The sequence below is a fragment of the Dipodomys merriami genome, unplaced genomic scaffold (assembly GCF_024711535.1).
Source record: "Dipodomys merriami isolate MVZ:Mamm:240054 unplaced genomic scaffold, mDipMer1.0.p SCAF_20, whole genome shotgun sequence".
In the NCBI taxonomy this organism is placed as follows: Eukaryota; Metazoa; Chordata; class Mammalia; order Rodentia; family Heteromyidae; genus Dipodomys; species Dipodomys merriami.
In genome coordinates, this window is record NW_027203382.1 from 31,233,097 (window position 1) to 31,255,598 (window position 22,502).

The window sequence follows — 22,502 nt, forward strand, 5'->3', positions numbered from 1 at the left end:
GCGAAATGGACTTCACATGCCATTCAATTTACCAACTTCTGAAACACAGAAAAATTCCCTTCAGGGCCTCTTTCTTTGAACTTGAATGAACACTTCAAAATGTGGCCATTTCCTTTCTGGGTGCTCTTATTATTAGAGGCATCTGCTTTCTTCTTTCTCTTTTTCTTTCTTTCTTTTTGGCCATAATGAGGGGAGGGGAAAGGGGGGGAGGGTTGAATCCCGAGCTTCATATCACCACTTGAGTCCTGCCCCCAGCCCTTTTGGCTTTGGGTATATTTTTGAGATAATGTTCTGCCTTTGGAAGACCTGAACCTTGATCCGCAACATCTTGTGCAACTCTTACTGGTTGAGGTCTTCCAAACTTTTTTTTTTTTTGGCCTGGATAGTCCTCAAATCAACATCTGTCCAATCTCCACCTTCAGAGTTGTGGCAAACTGTGACTACTCCTTTTATATTTCCTTTCCTCTCTCTGCCCCTTTGCCCTTCTTCCCCTTCTCTCCCCTTCCCACTATGTAGCTCAGGCTGGTCTAGAACTCTTCAATTCTCCCTTCTCAGTCTCCCATAGTTGGGATCACAGGTATGCATTAACACACTTTAGGTGGCACCTGATTTTTGAAGAAGAGAAACTCCACTTAACCCATTCCACCAGGTGAGAATCTAATGCCTGCAGGGAAAAAGAAAACATTCCCTCACCACCACCCCTGAGAACTGGCTTTCCCCACTTGCACTGTAAAGCCCCCTACTAACTGAACTGCTCCACGTGTGGTCTGAAGATCGCAGCAGCAGGAGCCCCGCGGAGCATCTTGTTAGAAATGCAAATTAATAAGCCGGGGCCTAGACCAACTCGGTTGGAAACAGGGTTGACGTCCATCCCAACCAAGAGTTTCAGATCTGGGAAGCACCGATCTTCCTGGGGGCAAAAGAAAACAGCTCCTTGCCCTCTGCATCTTTGCATAATTCACGATGGTTCGTGTCTCTCGGCTATCTTTGTCTTCACTGACATCTCAAAGGGCGCGATCTCCTTTTCACGCACACACCTCACCTTTGTAAAAAGGGCGAAGACCCCGGTAGGCAAGGGGCCCGCGCATTCCTCTAGATCGGACCAGTCAGTCTAAGATACAAAGAGACGAACGGCTCCGGGTCACCGCACGAGGCTCGGGGTTCAGAACAGTCACCCGCAGCCCCTTTCCTCCGCAGCCGGCCCGCGCGCGGGGCGGGGCCGGCGGTGCGGGGCGGGGAGGGGCGCGCGGGCCGGGCACCGGGCTCGGAGGGCTGGTGCGGGCAGGGCCGCCCCTCCGGCCAGCGCGCGCACACACCCGCAGCTTCTTGTCACGTAAAGGGAACCCAGTGCTTTGCAGACAAAAAGTCGCAGAAACAACTTTCGACTTACAAAAGAAAGAAAAGAGAACGCGAACGAGTCCACGTGCAAGCGCCCCGAGGAAAAGGAGACGCGCGCTGCGGTCCCTCACTCGGGGCAATCGGGGCTGCCCTGGTCTCCCGTCTCCTGCGGGCTTTCTAGCTGTTCCCCACGTCGGTTCACTCCCAGCCTCTGAAAGGCTCCGGCAGTGAAACTTCGTGCAGGGTGGCCTCTATCTGCAGGCCGGGCGCAGGGCTGCAGTGGCCGGGGTCCCGGGCGCAAGTGCGGCTCGGCCCTCTCCTCCCAGCCCGCCGGGGGCCGAGAAGGGGCCGGGCGGGGGCGGGCCCACGCGGGCCTGCGCTGCGCCCCGCGCTCGGTAGGGGTCGCTGTGCGGCGGCGCGCGCTCGCACGGCGGTGAATAACGGGGCCGGGCGGGAGGAGAAAGGAAACCTGCTGGGCGAGGCGGCGGCGGGCGGCGGGCCGGCGGGTTGCAGGCGGCGGGCGGGAGAGGGAGGAGAGTTCACTTGGGCTCGGGTGTCAGCGCACAGCGGCAGCAGCGGGCGCCGGCGAGTGAGCACCGCGGGAGCCCGTCGCCCGTTCTGGGATAGGCCGGGCGAAGGCACCCGGGAGGCGGGATCCGAGCGCGCCGGCGGGGCGCGGGGCCCGCGAGCCTGGCCAGCGAAGGGAGCCGCGGGGCGCGCGCCCCCGGAGGGGCTTCAGAACCGCGCAGGATGCCCCACGAAGAGCTGCCGTCGCTGCAGAGACCTCGCTATGGCTGTAAGTACGCCGAGCGCGCGGGGTTCCCGCCAAGCTTGGGGAGCCCTCCCCACCGAGGATCGCCCGGGGTGTGTGGGGCAGGGCGGGGGGGCGGGGGGAGAGGAGAAGCCGGCCGTGCGCCTCGAGGGGGAACTGGAGGGTAGAGGCTGGCAAAGTTGGGAGCTGGAGTTGCAAAGAGCGGCGAGGAGCGTCTTCCCGCGTTTCCCTCCAAATTCCGAATCTCCCGCTGCAAGCCCTGACCCCCCCACTCCGCGAACCTCCACGGGCGCCGGGGCTGGGCTCTGGGCCCGGCCAGGTGGGGGTTTTAGGGGTATCAGGTGAGGAGCCCCGAGAGCCCCGGGCCGCTGCCAGCTGGGGCCAGGTGGTGGCGTAAGGGACTTGATTTCTTCTGAAGCCAGAAGGGGCTGGAAGTTTGTTTGCCGTGGCTACAGGTGGGCACCCCAAGTAGTGTGCCCGCGCGCTCTGCTCGTGGCGGCGGCGGCTTTCCTGGAAAGGAGGCGACTCTTCTTATCCCGCTCCTTCTATTCGGGCTCACCTGAGCCTCTGGAGCCAGTTCTAGTCGCACGGATGTGAATCCTTTCCTGCCAAATCCCCAAGAGACATTTCGCACCAGTCCTCCTGCACCCCCCCCCCCCATCCAGTGTGCGCCTGGGGATTGCTGCGCGGAACTGGGAGCCCGATTGCCCCGCCATGGGCTGCCCTCAGAAAGAGGTGGCCTTGGGCGATCGTGAGTGGATGGAGCCAGATTAGCACTAACCACGTGGCTTCGTGTGCAGAGTTCAGAGTCCTAAACATGTGCCAGGAAGTATTTCCTTTAAAACAAACAGAAAGTTGGCTGTCTTTCTCCAGGGCTGGCCCTGTTAGTGAACCCATGGCCACAGGTTAATGTTTTGCTTGAATTGGCCTTGGTGGCAAAGGAACCAGATTTAGATTAAGGTTGGTGGGTGGTACCTGCCAGCAAGGTGTGTTGTGTGTAAGTGTTTGTAGGTTGTGGGTAGGGTCACGGACATAATTTTCAAAAGAAGTTCCCCCACCCCACCCCCTGCCATTTTCCCCCAGTCTTGGAGTGGAGTGTCAAAGGTTAGTTTTCCTATATGACCTTTGGTGGTGTCAGGCTGTGAGAAAGGCCTCTGAGATATGCATTCAGTGGTGGATGAGGCCTTAATTAGTTTGCAGTTAGGTTAAACCAGGCAGCAGAGCTGGGGGAGGCCCATCTGGGGGCTGTAGTGTCAACCTTAGGTCTCTGGAAGTGCTTGAATGTGATAAGCTCTCTGAAGGTCAGGTAGCCTCACTACAGCTTGGAATGTATGCGCATGCGCACGGTCCCGAGTTATCACTCATCAGTCAGGCAGACTGCAGCCTGGCCCTAAGGTGGTGAGTGAACGCTGGGTTCCCATCCACCTCAGCGCGGGCGTCCGAGGGGGCGCCTGGATTCTCACTGAATTAACCCCGTGGCTTCGGTGTGCCTCAGAAGTAATCAGGGAGGCTTGGAGCTGGCAAGCCCCAGGCTCATAGTCCTTGGGGCCCCCTACCTTGGAAGTCTTCCTGCAACTTCCCTCACCAATCTGCTATCTGGAAGCCATTGTTGCAGTCACTTTACCTTCCCTGGACTCCTCAAGTGCTGCCATTCAGTGGCTTCTGAACCGAGTCAAAAACAGACTTGTGTGCTGAGGTTTCTGTGGCCTTAGCATCACCATGAACTACAGAGTCCATTACACAGCCAGTCTGTCACTGGTTGATGAATGGATGTTTTACAGTGTATTTTAAATGCAAAGTAGCAGAATATACTATTGTTAATAGACACTCCCTGATATCGAGTATTCATACCAAAGGAGATGGTTTGATGTGTCAGTACAATTTCTGGTGGTTGTTTTCTGTCAACAGTCAGCTGGAGACTGTTCTCAGAAAGACCAGGGAAGGATCACAGTGATCTGTCCTTTCCCTGTTGCATGAGTTACAGGGTTGTGGGGTTTGGTTTTTTTTGTTTTGTTTTGTTTTGTTTTTGGTTTGCTTGTTTTTTGAATTAATTTGGCAAGGAGGTAGGTAGAGGTTGAAGAAAACCTCTAACTGAACTACAGAGGCTTGCTTTCTCCCCAACACTTAAATATAAGGTACCAATAAATGATTGTCATTTTATTTTCAATGCTGCCCCTGTGTGTGTGTTTGTGTGCGCGCACATGCATGTGCTAGTACTGGGGCTTGAACCCAGGGCCTTGAAGTCTTGCTTAGTTATTTTCCACTCCAGGCTGGCGCTCTACCACTTGAGCGGTGCCTCCCTTCTGGCTTTTTTTCTGGATAGTTGGAGATAAGGGTCCCTTGGATATATTTGTATAGGCTGTTTTTGAACTGGGATCCTCAGGTCTCATTTCTTTAAACTATACTTTTATTATCTTTACTTAAGCTTACAGTTCAACAACATGTCAGCTCATGAATACAATGCATCTTGATCCATGTCCCCTCTTGAGTAGCTATGTGCCACTGGTATTCAGCCAATGCTGAACATTTTTTAAAATTTTATTTTCTTGTAACGATGCTGTAAAGGGAGGTTACAGTTACATCAGTAAGGTAATGAGAATGTTGAACATTTTTAGTGTAAGTTTTTGAGGCTTTAACAACTTTTTGATGGCTTCAGTGAAATTGTTTAACTTGGGTCAGGTGTGGGCTTTTGTCCTGCCATCTGCTCTACTTCCCTGAACAGTCTACATTAAGTAATTCCAAATTCCTACACAAAGTAATTAACTGGCTCAGGGCTGTTGTGGTCTTCCCCTTCCCACCAGGCTGAGAGTCTGTAAAATACATCAGAAGTTGCCCTTGAGGGAGTTTTCAATGTGTTCTTCAGCAGGCTGCAAGCCTTCTCAGCTTTCTGACAGATGCAGGATTGCTTCAGAAATCTGATTTGTACACAGGAGCATTGAATTAAAATTGCATAGACTACTTTCCATTTAAATCCTGCAATTTTCCTAGGGACTTTGACATTAAGTGGCGTGATACTGATGCTTACAGAACCAAGCTGAAATATCAACTCAGTAACACAATGTCAGGAAAGAATGGATGCAGACTCAGGCAGGGGCACATGCAGAACTGATTCTGTACTCAAACCCAACTCTAAAAAACACAGATGCTCAGCTGTGATTTGCAAATACCTTTGGTGGTGTTGTAATGAACCATGTTGTGTTTGCCACATTAGTTCTGAAAACATGTTGCTGCTGTGACCTGTCAAAAGTTCTCTTTCCAATTATTTCTTGAAAGTTCAAAAGAGCAGGGTGAGCAAAAGGGGCTTTGTGGCTGGAAAGATGACTTCAGTCACCACTGATAATCTAATCAACATTTCAAAGTTGCTGTGGGTCACTGATTGTGGGTCACTGTCACTGTAACCTATGTAAACCTGTGGGTTTCTGCTCTGGAAAGTGGAGATTCTTGTTTGTGTATGTGTGTGTGTGTGAGTGTGTGTTTTACACATTGTGAAAAGAATAGTGATCGGTTTCCCTGTTTTGTTTTTTGTTTTTGTTTTTGTCGGTGATGGGGTCTAAACTCTGGGCCTAGGCGCTGTCCCTCAGCTCTTCAGCTCAAGGCTAGTGCTCTACCACTTAATCCACAGTGCCACTTTTTCTGCTTATGTGGTGCTGGGGAATTGAACCCAGGGCCGCATGTATGCAAGGCAAGTACTCTACCACTGAGTCACCTTCCCAGCTCCTCCCTGTTGGTTTTTAAACTGCAGTGTAAGTCTAGAGCACATGTATGTGTGTTTTTGTGTGTGTTGGTGGAAGGGTATTTTTTTTTTTTGGCAGTACTAGGGCAATGGGGTTTGAACTCAGGGGCCTCACACTTGCTAGATAGGTACTCTGCTTCCAGGACTGTGCCCCCAGGTATTTTTGCTTTTATAATTTGTTTTTCAGATAGAGGCATATTCTTTTTCTTGGGACTAGCCTCAGACCTGAATCCTCCTATCTAGCTTCCAGAGTAACTGGGATTACAGGTATGTATCACCATACCCAGGTGCTGCTATCAGCTTTTGAATAATACTCTTGTTTGAACGAGAGTTCTTAATCTCCTGGTTACTGGATAAGTATTGAGGTAGTCAAGACAACTGAACTTTATTCTGTGACAATTACCAATCTGAGATGGAGAACTGTGAGTTCTTACTAGCTGAGTCCAGCTGTGTACAATGGGTTAGCTAAGCACATATGTATGCTTGGCGTTAATGTTCTATCAGCACTTCTGTTTCCTCTGAGGAAATGTAGGCAGTGCTGCTGTGGGCTGTTGTCTTGGGTAGACAAGAGTCAAGCTATTCCTTCGTGGGCCTCATGTCTTGGTTGAGCTTTTCCAGAAGGGGCTTTAAGGTCAACAGTTAAAGTGTTACTTTAGTATGCTTTTAACTTTAATTACATGTGTTAGTCAAAATGACTTGTTTGGGAGAGTTTAAGCTTGTAATTCCAAGTTCATTTTAAAATTTAATGTTATTTAAGGTGTTAGCTAACCTCTTTTTCTCTAGGGAACTATTGATTTCCTGTGGCTTCTTACCCTTCCACTCCATATGTTTGGTGTATGGTAGTGTGTGTAGGGGTGTGTGTGTGTGTGTGTGTATGTATGATATTTAGGATGGAACCCAGGATCTTGGGGAAGCCAGGCAATGCTCTTTCTGTCTGAGTTACACCTCCTATCCTTGTCTTGCTTTTTTTGGTCTTGGGGCTTGAACTCAGAGTCTGAGAACTGTCCCTGAGCTATATTGCTCAAGGCTAGTGCTCTACCACTTTGAGCCACAGCTCCACTTCTGGTTTTCTGGGGATTAATTGGAAATAAGTGTCTCATGGACTTTCCTGCCAGGACTGGCTTTGAACCACAATCCTCAAATCTCGGCCTCCTGAGTAGCTAGGACTACAGGCATGAGCCATCTGCAAAGGCAGTCTCTTGACTTCTTTGCTTTTCGAAAGTACTGTTTAGTTAACGGCTTGCATACAAATAGATCTAATATTTGTCCAGGATTCATGGTAACCAACAGAGTATCCAAAGCTACTAATGCTCTGAACAAGCAGTTAGCATGGGAGAATGGAACTAAGGTTGAGTGCCTTTCATGTGTTGTATTATTACAATCAATTGCTCATTATTACTTTGGGGAAGACCAGAGAAACTGAAATCATGACATTGTGTCCAGGCCACACAGCTAGTTGCTTATGGGAACTTGAAGTGCTATATAGTCAGACCTAGAAAGAAGCCTTTCCTCATCCCCTCTCTGTTGCCAACTTGTTTGGCCTGAGGCATGGGGGCTCCTTGTCTTCTACTTTCAACTATTTGTCCTGATTTATAGAAACCTGTAGCCATTTGAATGGCGTTCTCTGGGTAAAACAGATACATGGTATTTTATTTTTATTTTTGGTATGTAGATGCTGGTACTGGGGCTTAACTTAGGGCCTGGGCCATTGCTGTCCCTTAGCTTTTTCTGCTGGTGCTATACCACTTGAGCCACAGCTCTCCTTCTGGATCTTTACCTGCTCTGGCTTTGATATATGATCCTTAGATCTCAGCCCCTCCTGAGTAGCTTGGATGTGAGCTAGGTGCTTATGCCTACAGGATGCGTGGTATTTTTTTAAGAGTCCATATTCTTGCTTTATATTTTTCCCCTAGAAAACAGACAGGAACACAAGCACATTCAGATTTGTTAGAGGCTTTCATGAATACATGAAGACAGCCCAGTTCACAGAGGTGCTTGAAGTGAAAAAAAGACTTTTTTCCATGGGATTATTTATAAAATGCACCTAATTACCTACATTGGGCATGCCTTAAAGTCTGCATGTGATAAGAAATGGGCAGCAACTTGAAGTTGGGCCGCTGACTAGTAAGCTGGGTACTTTCTGATACTATTGCTTGATTGTATCTTGTTTTTATTCATTAATTATTTTAATTATTATTTTAAAAATGTCTCACTATGCAGCCTGGGCTGTCCTTAAACTTGATATCCTCCTGACTCAGATTCTCTAGTCCTGTATTACAGGCAATGGACTACCCCACCTGGTGTTGATTGTTCTTCTTTTATCTTTCCCTCTTGAGAAGCTGATGAGGCAGTGGCAAAGCTTTGGAGCTGACAGATGTGGGGTTCAATCCCAACTACCTCTGACTGCCTGAGTTCTTGGGGCATGTATGGAGTCAGACTCCTGGAAGTGACCAATATGGCTCTTGGCTCATCATTCTGAGCAAATTGCATATACTAAAGTGAATTGATCAGCTAATATGCACGAGATGTTGTAGATGAGGGGATTATGACTAAGGTACTTACAGTTTGCAAGAGAGTCTAGAGATAAACAATAATGCTTATATTCCAAGTGCACTGTCAGGGTCAGTGGAGGTGACAGTGTGAGCGGGAGGAGTGTGGATTTAGGAATGGAAAGGCCTCCTGAAGGTACTGAATTTGGACATGACCTTGAAATAGAGAGTGAATTTGTTGTGTGGGTAGTTTGCTTGGGTTCAGGTTTAGATCTGTGGATACATGCAGTGGGTGGATAGGGGGTAATTACAAGAAGACAGATCATGGAATCCTTTATAGGCAACACAGGTCAAATTGAGCCATCTTGTGAATTGCTTTAGCCAGTCCCTCATTGAAATATCTGTTTGTTTTTTGAAATGCTTAGAAAAGTTTTTTGTCATTATTCATGGATGAGTAGCCCAGTACAGTGGGAAAGAGGAAAAGCTAGGGGTGGGGGTGTGTGTGGGAGGCTTGATATCTTCTCTCCTGGTTAGGCTTGGGAATCTCTCTCTCTCTCTCTCTCTCTCTCTCTCTCTCTCTCTCTCTCTCTCTCTCTCTCTGTCTCTCTGTCATCGTGGGGCTTGAACTCAGGGCCTAGGTGCTGTCCCTGAGCTCTTCAGCTCAAGGCTAGTGCTCTACCACTTTGAGCCACAGTACCAATTCCAGTTTTCTGATGGTTAATTAGAGATAAGAGTCTCATGAGCTGGGTGCTGGTGGCTCACGCCTGTAATCCTAGCTACTCAGGAGGCTGAGATCTGAGAAACATGGTTCAAAGCCAGCTCCGGTAAGGAAAGTCCATGAGACTCTTATCTCCAATAAACCACCAGAAAACCAGAAGTGGTGCTGTGGTCAATGGTAGAGGGCTTGCTTTGAGCTGAAGAGCTGAGGGACAGCTCCCAGGCCTAGAGTTCAAGCCCCATGACCAACCAAAAAAATAAATAAATAAAGAGTCTCATGGATTTTCCTACCTTACTGGCTTTGAACTGTGATCCCCAGATCTCAGCCTCCCGAGTAGCTAGGATTATAGGTGTGAGCCACCGGCGCCCAGCCGGGAATGTCTTTTGGATGAGCCGCACTGTCTGATTGTTTCAGTAAGGACAGGGGATTTCTCTGAGAACAGGTGAGAAAAACAGATATAGTTAAAGCAGGGCAAAGATCTAGACTACTAAATTCTCTGAGGGTAATATTTCTCCTCTTTTATCCCCCCTCCCTCCCTTACTTGTGACAATTTTCACCTCTCCTCACTTTCACAGGAGATGTAATGACTTCCAGTGACAACATCGTAGTTTTATTAAAGAATGATGAAGACCATGTTTCCAGTTTCTTAGCTGTTGTTTGAAGAACTTTTTCAATAGTTAAGACTCCTTTTTGGCCAGAAGCCCACTGATTTTACAAAACCTAATTTGACTCTTCTCTAACTTTAACATCATATATCACTTCTTGGCTTTTAGCTAAGATCAAATACAATTTGACAGTCGTGTATTACATATGGCCCTTCCTGTCAAGGTGTTAACAGTAGCAGACAGCTGTTTCTCCATCATTGCTGTGGGTTTCAGAGAGCAGTCACTGGAGCAGCAATAGCAGAATGTTGCCTGAGAACTTGTAAAGACAGATGCCTGGCCCCACCCAGACCTGTAGGAACCCTGGGGCTGCCCCCGCCTCTAACCCCCTTCAATTTAACAAGCCTTCCAGGTGATGTTGATGCATGGGGCATTGGAAGGGTAAAAAGACATTTCTAATATACTATTACTCTTCTCCACCATGTTGGCAGGTTTTTGTCAAGTAAGTGAAAACATATGGGCCTGTTACAGAATGTTTTATGCATAGCATTCCTTGTTGGGTTTGCTTTGAGCATGCTCAAGGACCACATATAAACCCAGGCACTGATTTTTTTTAAGGGTTTGTGTTTATATTTTATAATCTGTCTTGATGTGGCTTTAATAAGATTACTTGTCCCTCCTCTTGAGACAAATATGATTTTGAAGGAAAAATTTTGCTAGGGTTTCCAATGTTAGGACCATCGGCCAAGGCTGGGGCTTCTTGTGTAAAAAGGAGGTCCCATGCCTGGCAATTCTAGGTTTCTACCCCTTGGGTGTGGGGATGGGGATGGATGGTAAGAATTGGAAGATGTCTTCTTTTTTTCTCCACATCGATATACAGGTTTCTTTTTTCATTCATTCACATTTTTGCTAACTGTTGAATATGTTAGCAGGAACATTATTTAATAGGCATAAGTATTCACAGCTCATTTCCTCTTTGCAAGGTGATTACAGATCTGTATTTTTATAAAGGGTGTTGGTAGTTTTGTTTGTTTGTTTATATTTGAGACCCCAAAGGAGAAAACTGAACTGTGCTCTTTTTTTCTTCTACTGTAGAATCTCTGAAGGAAAATATTTTTACATAGCATAAAACATCGGCCAGGCATGGTGCTGTACGCCTGTGGTCCCAGCTACTAGGGTGGCTGGGGCAGGGTGATCACTTGAGCCCAGGAATTTGAGATCAGCCTGGGCAGAAAAGCAAGAATCTGTTCATCAGTCAATCAGTGGATACTTAGCATGTGTATGGACCCTGTGCTCAGTCTCAGAACACATCCACATACACATACAAACTTGGTAGACTCGTTACTTCCTAGTAAGTTTTGTCTCAGTTCTTGTATTTTTTGGCAGCATGAATTCAATCTATAGTAATGCTAATACATTCCCTAATGCAAGTGGACTTGATTAGCATGTGATTGAAACATGTTTTCCTCATATTTAACTATCTAGCTAATAGGCTGGTGCCCTGGTACCCCTGTTCAAGAAATATTTTCTATTGCTACCATTTTTGCTTAATATATCATTACTGCTTGTCTAAATGAGAAACTTATTTCCATTACCTGGCATATGAATCTCAAGAGCTTTCAAGTGCCAGGTGCACATTTTTTGTAGAGTTTAGGTTTGCCTTCCTTGTGCAGCTGGTAAGTTATTTTATTATTATTATTTTTTTTTTTGGGTCCGGTCGTGAGGCCTGAACTCTGGGCTTGGGCGCTGTCCCTCAGCTCTTCAGCTCAAGGCTAGCGCTCTACCACTTGAGCCATACCACCACTTCCGGCTTTTTTCTTTTTGCTTACGTGGTGCTGAAGAATCGAACCCAGGGCCTCGAGCATGCAAGGCAAGCGCTCTACCACTGAGCCACCTTCCTAGCCCAAGTTATTTTAATTCTATGTGCCTTACTTTCCTCATCTGAAAAATGTGGATGAGAGAGTGTATGTTCAAAGGGTTATGGGTAATACATAGGCTCAGCCTGTGAATGGTGGGTAGCAATGGTTATCTCCCCTTTTCTATTGCTGTCTTCTATTTGTCCTCTCATTGTTCTTCCTTTCCCATTTGAGCAGAAGTGAATTTAACCACTAAAAATTCCTGTTATGTTTATGGAAATATAGTTTAACCTACCAATTTAGAAGGAGATCAGATTTATCCTTGTGTATGTATGCTTGAAAAAAATAAAACAAAAACAAAGGCCAGCAGGGTGCTAGTGGTTTACATTTGTAATCCTAGCTACTCATGAAGCTAAGATCCAGAGAGTTGTGGTTTGAAGCCAGTGTGTACAGAAATGAGACTCCATCTTCAATTAACCAGCAAAATGCTGGGCTGGAGGTGTTATTCAAGTGGCTGTATGCCAGCCAAGCAAGAAAGTAGAGCAAGTGAGAAGCCCTGAGTTCCAGCCCCATTCCATACAACAAAACAAAATCCCGTATTTTCTGTACTGGTTCCAAGTAAAGTTGGTGGGGTTTTGGGGTTCTGGGTTGCATGTTATATCACCTCACAGTGATCTTGGAGCTGTCACTTGCATGCATACCTGAGTGTGAGCTAGGAGGGACCACTCTGGATTTACCAGGATTCTCTTATTTAGGCTTCCAGGATTAAGTTGCCACGGTATGCAGGATTTCTTATGTCATCTACATGAGACAGGGCTGCTTAAAATATGTCTGAGGCTTTCTCAGATTGTAGAGTTCACCACCAACCTTGTCAGCCAACCCTGTGGTGAGCTCTGTGATAGGTAGCGTACAAGGGAAAGTAAGGAGATGGAGGAGGAACACTGGTTTCATCTGACAGCCTTCAGGCCTACTGTGTTGAGAAGTTAGCCAAGTTTTAGGTTTCTGGACCTAAAGAAGCTCAACTGAACTGGATAAGTGGAACATTTAGGGACAGGGTTTCAGCTCAGTGGTTGAGCACTTTGCCTAGCATGTTGAGACTCTGGGCTCAGTTCCCAAGTACCGGAAAAAACCCAACAAAAACCCAGTAGAAAAGAGAATCTTGGTTACTTACATCCAAATTGCACACCCATTCTGCTATCTTCTCCTTCCTACCTGGTTTTTTTTTTCTCTTTTATTCCAGTGTTTGATAAAATCATTACTTATTACCCCTTTACTCTTCACCTTCCCCAAAGGGGCCATTTCTCTCAGCCACACTTGGCCGTTTCCCCACTGGAAACTCAAGTGCTTCAGCTTGGGTTTACTGAGCAGGCTTCACAGGATTGGGTTGGCAAGGTGTCAGTCACACAGCAGATCTCATGGAATGGGTTTTCCATTTATCACCTGTTAAACCCTGGCACCCAGGAAAGCTCCAGAAAAGGCAGCCTTCCCAGAGCCTGGCAAGGAGAGCTCAGGAAGTTTGTTCAAGAAAGGGTCATTGCATGATAACCTGTACAGGACTCTAGGCCTTCACACACTGTCAGACTAAAGGAGGATACTCTTAGTGGAGTTATACCCAAAGGTATAACTTCCCTGAACATTTGAAATACTGTTCATCAAAAGGAATTCCAGGAAATGGAAACAGGTTTTTGTTGGAAGTGGTGGTGGCGATGGTGGTTATTTTGGGGGTGGGTAAAGAGAGGTACAGAAAGGGAGGGAAGAAAGGTGAACAAATGTAATCATGCTATTTGGTATACACTCTGTGGAAAATGACCTATGTAACTTGTGGGCAGGGATAGGAGGGGGAAACTGGGAGAAAGTGAAGGAAGGGGTGGCATTAAAAAAAAAGAAATGTACTCATTATCTGACTTATGAAATGGTAACCCTTCTTAATAACAATAAAGTATTCTTTTAAGAAAAGAAAAAGTCATTACAGAGTTAATAGAAACATGCCCTTGCTTTTGTTATGGATTTGCTAATGAATTTTATTTTTCAAATGAAAAACATGTTTGTTTTTAATGGGTGAATTAATTTGCTAGTACAGGGGCTTGAACTCAGGCCTTTGTGCTCTTGCCTGACTTTTTTGCTAAAGGCTGGCACTCTGTCACTTGAGCTATACCTCCACTTCTGGCATTTTGCTGGTTAATTGGAGATGTCTCTGGTCTTTTCTGACCAGAGTTTGAACTACATTTCAGCCCCCTGAGTAGCTAGGATTACAAGGCATGAGCCACCAGTGCCTGGCCATGTTTATATTTTTAAAAAGAATGTGTGAAGGTGCAGTGGGGTTTTTTTCCCATGAAAATCCAAGGCCTTGTTTGATACTTCTAGATATTGCCTTAAAGCCTTCTTCCTTGAATCTCCAGAATTGTGTTTGCTTCTTTTGGCTTGAATTGGCTGATTATTTAGAGGATTTGGGCTTATATCTTCTTCTCCAGTGTAGACTCTGGCTGCAACTTCAAGTTTGAATAGGTGAACTCTAGGAAAAACATGAAACTTAAAATTGCTTCTATATAGTAATATATTTATTGTGTGGTATTTGGGATTGAACCCAGCATCCCATGAATGCTAGACAAGAACTCTACAATTTGATCTACATCCCCTGCCCTTTTGTTTGTGTTTTGTTTTTGAGATAGAGTTTTACTGTGTTTATCTGGGCTGGCCTCAAACTTGAAATCCAACTGCTCCACCTTCTAGAAGTAACCTAGGAAGTATTGTCAGCCTGGATTAGTGAGAGATGTGAAGCACTGTGCCACCAAGGGCAGCTTCTGGCATTTTGAGATTTGGATTGAAGTACCAGTTACTCTTTCTCTAAGTATGATTTCTCTGAGCCTCCTACTCTTTGGTATGGGGATTTAACCTAGCACTTTTACTTGCAAGGCAGGTGCTACACTATCTGAGCCATGGCCCCAGACTCTGAGCTTCTTTCTACATCTGGAAAAAAGAATGACCACCTTCTCTTCAACTCCAGTATGGTATTTTTCTTGTATTTTGTCTTTCCATGTTTGAATCTTCAGAATCTCAGAAAGGACCACAGCAGCCATCATTCTTAGTTTTGTGGGACAACATAAACCCACATAATTTCCCCAACTGACCTTCAGAGCCCCCCTTCATTTGCCTGTGACTGCTCTTCCTGTTTAGGCTCCCCTGGGCTGGAGCAGTGAGTACCTCCCACATCTCCATTAGTTCTTTGTGGAGTTCAGGCCAGTTTCCAGGTATGAATGTCTCAGGAGTGATTCTCGTTTCCCCTACATGGGTCATGTCTGGCCACAGTGTCCGGTCTCCCGCTTCTAGTGATGAGGCAGTTTAAGTCCTCCACTGTGAGGCCATTTTTTGAAGTCCATTGAGTTAATTAAGTTCCACATGTAATGTGCATATTTTATTGTGGTGAAATACATACAACGTACAATTCTTGTTGTAAACATTTTCCAGTGAGCAGCCTGCAGCATCAGAAGTACATTTACACTGTTGTGTAACTATTCCACTGTTGTATAACATCATCAACTACGTTCAGAACTTCTTTTCTCCCCAAACTGAAACTCTGTACTGGTTTAATAATAACTTTACACTTTTTCCTCCATACATACTGTCTTAACCTCCATGCTACTGTGTATCTCTTAATTTGACCACCCCAGGTGGCTTACCGAAGTGAAATCATATCGTGTTGGTTCTTCTGAGTCTGGCTTATTTCACTTAGTATGCCCTTAGTGTCTGTTCATTTGTGCTGTAGCCTGTGACAAGATTTCCTTTCATTTAAAGGCTGAATAATACTCCCCTTTATGGATGCTATGTGTGTATTCTACATTTGGCTTCATCCAGTCCTCTGTTCATAACATGTAGGTTGGTTTTCACCTTTTGACTATGGTGAATTACATTGCTATCATCAGTGTGTACACACTACTCAAGTTCTTGCTTTCCCTTCTTTTGGGTGTATACTCAGAAGTGGGAAGTAATCCCTTACTTTTAGTGGAATGAATGGAGGAATACTTGGAAGAGCAAAGTACCTTTGATTCAAGGAGGATTCAAATCAAATATGGGTCTTTAGACTTTTTCAGTCTACCTCCTGGGAAGTCTTGTGTGGCTCTATCTTATCTTTGAACAGAACAAAGAAAAATGGGAATAAAATCTGGTTGTGACAGAACTTCTTGGTGACATTGGGTGACAAGAACTGGAGTCTACTTTTTTATTGTTACTATGTAAACTAATATTATTTATTTCTGCCTTTTGTCTGTAAAAGTAGTAAATAATAAAACCACAAGCTAACTCTCTGGGAAATATGGGATTTCTCTCTCTCTCTCTCTCTCTCTCTCTCTCTCTCTCTCTCTCTCTCTCTCTCTCTGGTGCAAGTATTGGGGCTTAAACTCAGGGCCTGGGAGCTGTCTCTTAGTTTTTTGGCTCAAGGCTGGTACCTTACCACTTGAGCCACACCTCCACTTTAAACGTTTTGCTAGTTAATTGGAGATAAAAGTCTGACAGACTTTCCTGCCCAGCCTAGCTTCAAACCAAGATCCTCAGATCCTGAGCAGCTAGGATTACAGACATGAGCCTCCAGCATCTGGCTGCATATGGGATTTTAAAAATAGACGATTGGTGCAGTTTGTTAGCCTGATTCTCCGAATATTAGCTGTGAGAGACTTTGGGCAAGGTGAGAAGTTTCTTGACTCATGATCTGCACTAAAATGGTCAATCAGAACCAGAATTGCATGGATTCATCTATGTAAAGTTAAAAGTTAAAGGAGGTTTTAAGGGGTGATATTGTCCAAAAATGTAGTCTTTACCTAATTTATGGAAGTGTTAACCCTCTGCACAACACCATTTAAAACTAATAATTTTTTTCTAAAGTTGAAGTTTTATATAATATCACAGCATTTCCCATTGGTTCCAAAGAAAATCTAGATAACTGCAGATAACTCCAGACGCTGTCATTTCTTTTTTCTCTTTTCTTTTGTAATCTCTCTCTCTTTCCCTATTTCTCTCCCTCTTTCCTTCCTTTCCTTTCTTTCTTTTTTATTGGCGGTACTTGAGTTTGAGCTCAGGGATTCTTATTTGTTAGGCAGGTACTCTACCAATTAACCCACATCTCCCTCCACTCCCACACTTCTTTTTTAAAGGATTATTATTATTCAGTTCTTTTTTAGGTTGGGTTCCCCTTCCCCTTTCTCTTTTTCTTTCTTTTTCTCTTTCTCTCTCTCTTTCCTGGTCTTGGGGCTTGAACTCTGGGCCTGGGTACTGCCCCTGAGTTTCCTTGTGCTCAAGGCTAAAGCTCTACCACTTGAGCCACAGTGCCACTTCCAGCTTTTTCTGGGTAGCCTGGGCTGGCTAAGAGCTGTGATCCTCAGATCTCAGCCTCCTGTGTAGGATTATAGGTGTGAACTACCTGCGCCTGGCTAGGTTGGGTCTCTTATTTTTGCCTGAGACTGGCCTCAGACCTCAGTATTCCTACCTGTGTCTCCTATATAGCTGGGATGACAGGTGCATATCAGCATGCCTAGCTTATTGGTAGAATTGGGGTCGTGTTAACTTTTGCCTAGGCTGGCCTTGAACCAAGATCCTCTTGGTCTCTGCCTTCTAAGTAGCTGGGATTATGATTGGGAGCCCCTGCATTTGACTAGAAACTGTTATTTTTAAATGAGTTATTGCTTTCTCTCTCTCTCTCTCTCTCTCTCTCTCTCTCTCTCTCTCTCTATATATATATATATATATATACACACACATATATATATATGCACATTTATGTATATATACATATATATTTGTTATTGTAGAGGTGATTTACAGAGAGGTTACAGTTCCATGAGTCAGGTAATGAGTACATTTCTTTTTGAACCATGTCTCCCCTTCCCTTGTGCTCTCTCACTGTTTCCCTCCTGTCAACTCCCACAAGATGTACAGTTCATTTTCCACATAGTGTCTAGTGAGTACCACTGGTGTATCTGTTCACCCTTGTTCCACCTTTTCTGTGCCCTCCTTATGGAGTGGCCTTTCTGTTGGTGAACATGAGACTGCAGCTGAGGCCTCTCAAATGGTGGTTCTTAACAGGGACACTGGTATGAGGAGCAGGTGAGGACTCTGGACGAGTGTGAACTTCGCCTATGGGAAGTTCCTTCCTATCCTGAGGGTGAGTGTCTGTGATTTTAACTGCTCAGGGTGCAGACTCAGCAGGTATGTTTGGAGGATTCTGGATTCATTGTGCTTTGGCAAAGGTGCATGGTCCAAGCTTCCTGCCGATTTGGAAAGTCACTCCTTCCCTGTGGGTGGCAATGAGAATGATAAGATCACCAGTCTAATTCCAAGTAACTAAGTTGTTGTCTCTTAATGATTAGTTTGCAGCTTGTGCTAAGTACAATGTATGGAGTTCCCAGGGTTACTTAACAAGAAAAACCGTTGGCTCTGCAGAAGAGCTTAGTAAAATGTGAAACTTGGACATTCCTACCTCAGTGGAAAGCCCTGCTCTTCTTCATAGGTCTTCTGTGTGTCTCCAGTTCCCACATACAGGCTGTAGAGAGTATGTTTCACATTTGGTAGGAGGTGACAGCACCAGGAGAAGTAGTTTTGTGTACACAGCTACAAGAGAATGGGCAGGACATAAAACCTTCTCAGTCAGACTCTAATAATATTGACAATAGCCAATATAGCTAATGCTTATAAATGCCCAGTACTGTTCTGAACACTTTTATGAAATGCCCAATTTAATCCTGTAACCATGTTCTGAGGTATTATCAGCAGTTTACTGGTGGGAAAGATGAGGTACAGAGTAATACACTTAACCCAAGGTACAGCTAGTAAGTGACATAGTGGGATTGGAACCCAAGTGGTATGACACCAGACTTTGTACCTGTGGAATTAAATTGCAAAAAAATCCACCTTTGGTACTTGGTACGCTGTCTTTCGGGTAAAGCATTTAACTAGTTTCCTTTTTTGTTCTTGCCATAAAAAATTGCTAGTCTTCAACCCAGGATAGCCATTAAATTTCAGAGAAAGTAGATTTGTAGGCATCCTAAATTTCTTGGCATAGTGACTTTTGGCTAATTGTGAATGGCGATGGGCATCTCTCTAGGCAGAGGCAGCAAATTAGTGGTATTGGCTAGTGTCTGCTGCGGTAGTTATTATTATTATTGTTGTTGTTGTTAGTGGTGCTGGAGATGAAATCCAGAACTTTGTACATGCTGTACAAGGGCTTTACTAATGAGCTACATTTCCAGTCCTGATGTTTATGCTTTTACATCTGAGCTTGGTCATCACCAAGGCTGAGATGTCATCACAAAAGCAAAACAGAAGAAATAGTGGGAAGTGTCCACAAGCACCAAATAAACTAAAGCCTTGGGAACATTAAAAATCAAAACCGTGGTGGATGTTACTAACTCTGAGAGCACATGCGTATACAAGCATGTACTCAGAAAAGCATCCTTCAACTATAGGAAGGATCAAGTAACTCAATGACTTAGACCTATGCCCAGTAACTTTAGCACATGCCAAGTAAGGGAACCAGGAAGTGTGTAGTCCTTACTAGAATGGTTCATCACATTTACATGGTAATTCCTATCAGTTTAGTCAACTGTTAAGTATAAAATTAGCTCGTTGTGAAGCCCTGGATCAGGCTGGATGGCAGAGACAGACATCTTTCCAACATGATCTCCATAGCAACAAGACTTTCTGAGATAAATCCATAACTCCTTTATGAACTTCCACTTTCTGTATTTTGGTTTGGCAAATAGAAAGCACAGAACCAAATCTGGAACTCAACTATAGAATTCATGAAGTGTTTAAGCATGGTTTTCAGGGTATTTATATCCTTGCTGCCTTCCTTGTTCTTGTCTATTTTAATTTTTCCCTTTATCTGATTTCTCTACTTATTCTTTTCTTGTTTCTAACAGATTTATGTCCACAAAATTGTGTAGGCAGGAAGTGAGATGGAAATAGCATTCGATGACACACCTGTGCTCTGGGCGGCCCTGTGGCTTTCCAGTGGGGGCCACGGCGCAGTAACTCAGAGCAGTATGACTCTGTCACTTACTACTACTCAGTTCTGGTTTCCTCTGTTTAAACTGAAGTGATTTAAGATCATGGTACCTGTCTGATAGTATCACTAGGACAAAATGGGATAGCAGATCTAAAGCACAGAGTGCAGTGTATGGTGTGGAGAGAATACCCAGTAACAGGAGAAGAAAAGAACCTAGGAGGCAGAGACAACTGAATGGTGGCAGAAGGCATAGGTGTGTTGGAAAATGGAAGAGAAGATGGGAAGCTTAGGGCACCATGACTGCTCTAGATGTCAAGGATTCTGTAGACCCTGAGAAGGCATGACAGCTGACAATGAGCAGTCAGATGCTTTCTGCTTTCTCCTCTTTAGCATTACTTCTCACCCTTGGTGAGAGTAAGCCCTGATCTCCCTACCATTTCCTTCTCTGAGTTTGCTTGATCTTTCTGGAACCTATGCAGGCTCAAATAGGATTTCAGGAGGGCTTCAAAACCCAGTACCCTGGGGAAAATAACTATTCTGAGAGACAGACTTGTCATTAAGATTTTATTGTTTGGTTTCTTTTCTCCTCTCCATCCTCTTTATTTACTACCTTCTGTTATGCATAAACGTTTGAAGTCTCAATAGCAAACAGCTGTAATTGTTGCCATTTGGCGAACCACAGACACAATTTAAAATAAATAGATTAGTTCATAAAATTATGGAGAAATGCTTATATAACAAAGTGAAAAAACAAGATCCACTAGGGAAGTGAGAAGTTAAGCAATGTAGGGGGGAAAGCCTGGAAGGAAATGCGTCAAATTGTTAACAGTTGTAGATTGAATGCTATTTCCTCTTCTGCAGTCTTCTTTTTTCCCAGAGAGACCTCTAATTATATTATGAGAGAAAATGACATTTGTCTTCATGTAATTTCTTCCAGTTTTGAGAAGTGTTCCCTTTGGGGGAGACTTGACTTGCTTGGGCTTTCAGCATCTCAGGTAGAAGTGAATGTTGAGAAGAATTGTTAATGATCAGCTTGCTGACCTTGCTCTTCTGGTACTCTTACCCAACTCCCTGCCTTCCTTCACACCACACCTGAGTCAGAGCATATGCACCACACAGAGATGTGAGTTTTTAGAGCCCTAGAAAGATGCCCTGAATTTGAACTGGCAATTCTTTGGGTAAGTAACTTTGCAGGTCTGCTTCAGAGCAGTTTTCCCATGGTTTGTGCCAATATCCCCTTCAAGATTAGAGCGTGTTTGCTTAACCTGGGTTTTCCTTCATCAGTGTCCAGTCATTTTTTAGTGAGCAGGCAGAATTTTGGTCAGTTGGCATGTCACCAGCAAAGGCCAAATTAGACATAATTGCACATGAGTTTAACTTTAAGGTCTCTGCAAAAGCATGCCAGGCTTGCTGCTTTGTTCTCCCTGGGAACAGTGTGCCCTGGAAGAAAGGTTATAACTGATTGTCCAAGCTGAGACACCTAGGAAAGGGAACTTATAGTAATTTCACTACAGCAACACTGCAAGTTGGGCCAGACTGGGCAAAGCAATATGTATCATTATTCTGCACGTAAGGAATGGTCTTTCTCTGTTGTGTGAAATGAGGTTCACTTTCTAGACAGTGTTCTCAGTGATCATTGGTGGGAGAGAGGATGCCCAAAACAGTTGGGATTAGGATGCCTGTGCCTTCCAGAAAAGGAGAAGCAGGTTGCACTTTTAGGAGAGTTGAGCTAATGCTAGAGCAGTGTCTTTCAATGATTGCTTGCATTCTTCACTCTTCAGACACTAGGTTTGTCTCCAGTTATTGTGTCCTTTTTCTGTTGTCCTGCAAATGAGGGCTCCTTTTGCTCTGTTATAAAGGGTCTGTGTGCTGGGTCTGCCAGGATGCCTGCAGCCCCTTTCATATGCCAAGGGAGCTGGGCTAGAGGGCTGCCCAGGCCCCTTCCAGTTTTCACTGCACATGCGTGACTTCATAATAGGTAACTGAAGGCCTGGGCTGCATGAGTAATGAGGGGACAAGCGAGGCCCTTCCTGCGGAAAGGACTGGCCAGGCTCTCAGTCCCTGGCTGTCATACACTCAATAGCAGCCCTTCTTGGAGCCTCGGGTGGGGGTGGGGGTGTCTGCGAAGTGAGGGAAACACAAGCTTCTACTGGTGTGAGAACCTTGGTGGGGTGCTTGGGGCTCCAAGTGGTGAGACAATGACATTCCAGAATCCTGCAACTAGGTTTTCTCAGCCTGGACACTACTGATGATTTTTTTTGCGGGGGGGGGGGTGGGGGTGGGGGTGGGGGTGGAGATTGGCTAAATCCTTGCCAGTGGTTTGTAGCATGGAGAGTGGTAGGCTGGCCTGGGCTTTGTACGAGGTTTAGCATCATCTCTGAGATGCTTGCACCCCCTTACTTAGGACAATCCAGATGTCCCCAGACCTTGCCCAGTGGAGAATCGCCACTCTAATAAAGAAATGAAATTGTTTGCTGGCCATCTCATCTTATGAGGCTGTCTTTTGCCTGGCCATGCTGCCACCTTACGCTTGTATAGTACCATTTACTGGAGAAATTTGCATTTGTGATGGTGGGTGGTGATTTCAAATAAAATTCCCTCACTCGCTTTTCCTACCCTTGGATTTGGCTCTGAAATAAAGCGAGCCAGGCTCCTGTCTCCCCATTCATGAGTGTGTGAATAATGAGGTATATCTGCTGGGAATGGGATTATGCTTTCTTCCCACCCTTTTAAAAACCATTTCTCCTATGACTAGTCTCACAGGTTTGGTTCTGATGAAAAGGTCAGAGGGTTCTCTGGTTCAGAGTGGCCCACATTGGATGTATGTGTCCTTGGAGGGTGCAGTTCAACTGTAGTTCTACTTGGGATAGGCTGGGGCCTGAGCCTCTGCAGTCTGAGCCTTTAATAAGCACCCAGAGGAAGCCCACACTTGGCCTATAGGCCAGGCTGGAGTTAGGAGGCAATGAGAGACAGCTTGGCACCTATGTCCAGGAGGTCTGAG

At 45.2% G+C, this 22,502-nt stretch overlaps 1 protein-coding gene across 1 annotated transcript in view; it reads left to right on the top strand.

Moving 5' to 3' along the window:
• The first annotated feature begins 1,900 nt into the window (after positions 1–1,900).
• LOC138833021 (ras GTPase-activating-like protein IQGAP2) overlaps positions 1,901–22,502 on the top strand; it is a 258,468-nt gene continuing 237,866 nt past the window's right edge. Inside the window, exon 1 of the mRNA XM_070031378.1 lies at positions 1,901–2,134. Within this exon, the coding sequence (XP_069887479.1) occupies positions 2,089–2,134 (46 nt within the window). The 5' untranslated portion in view covers positions 1,901–2,088. The remainder of the gene's footprint in view (positions 2,135–22,502) is intronic.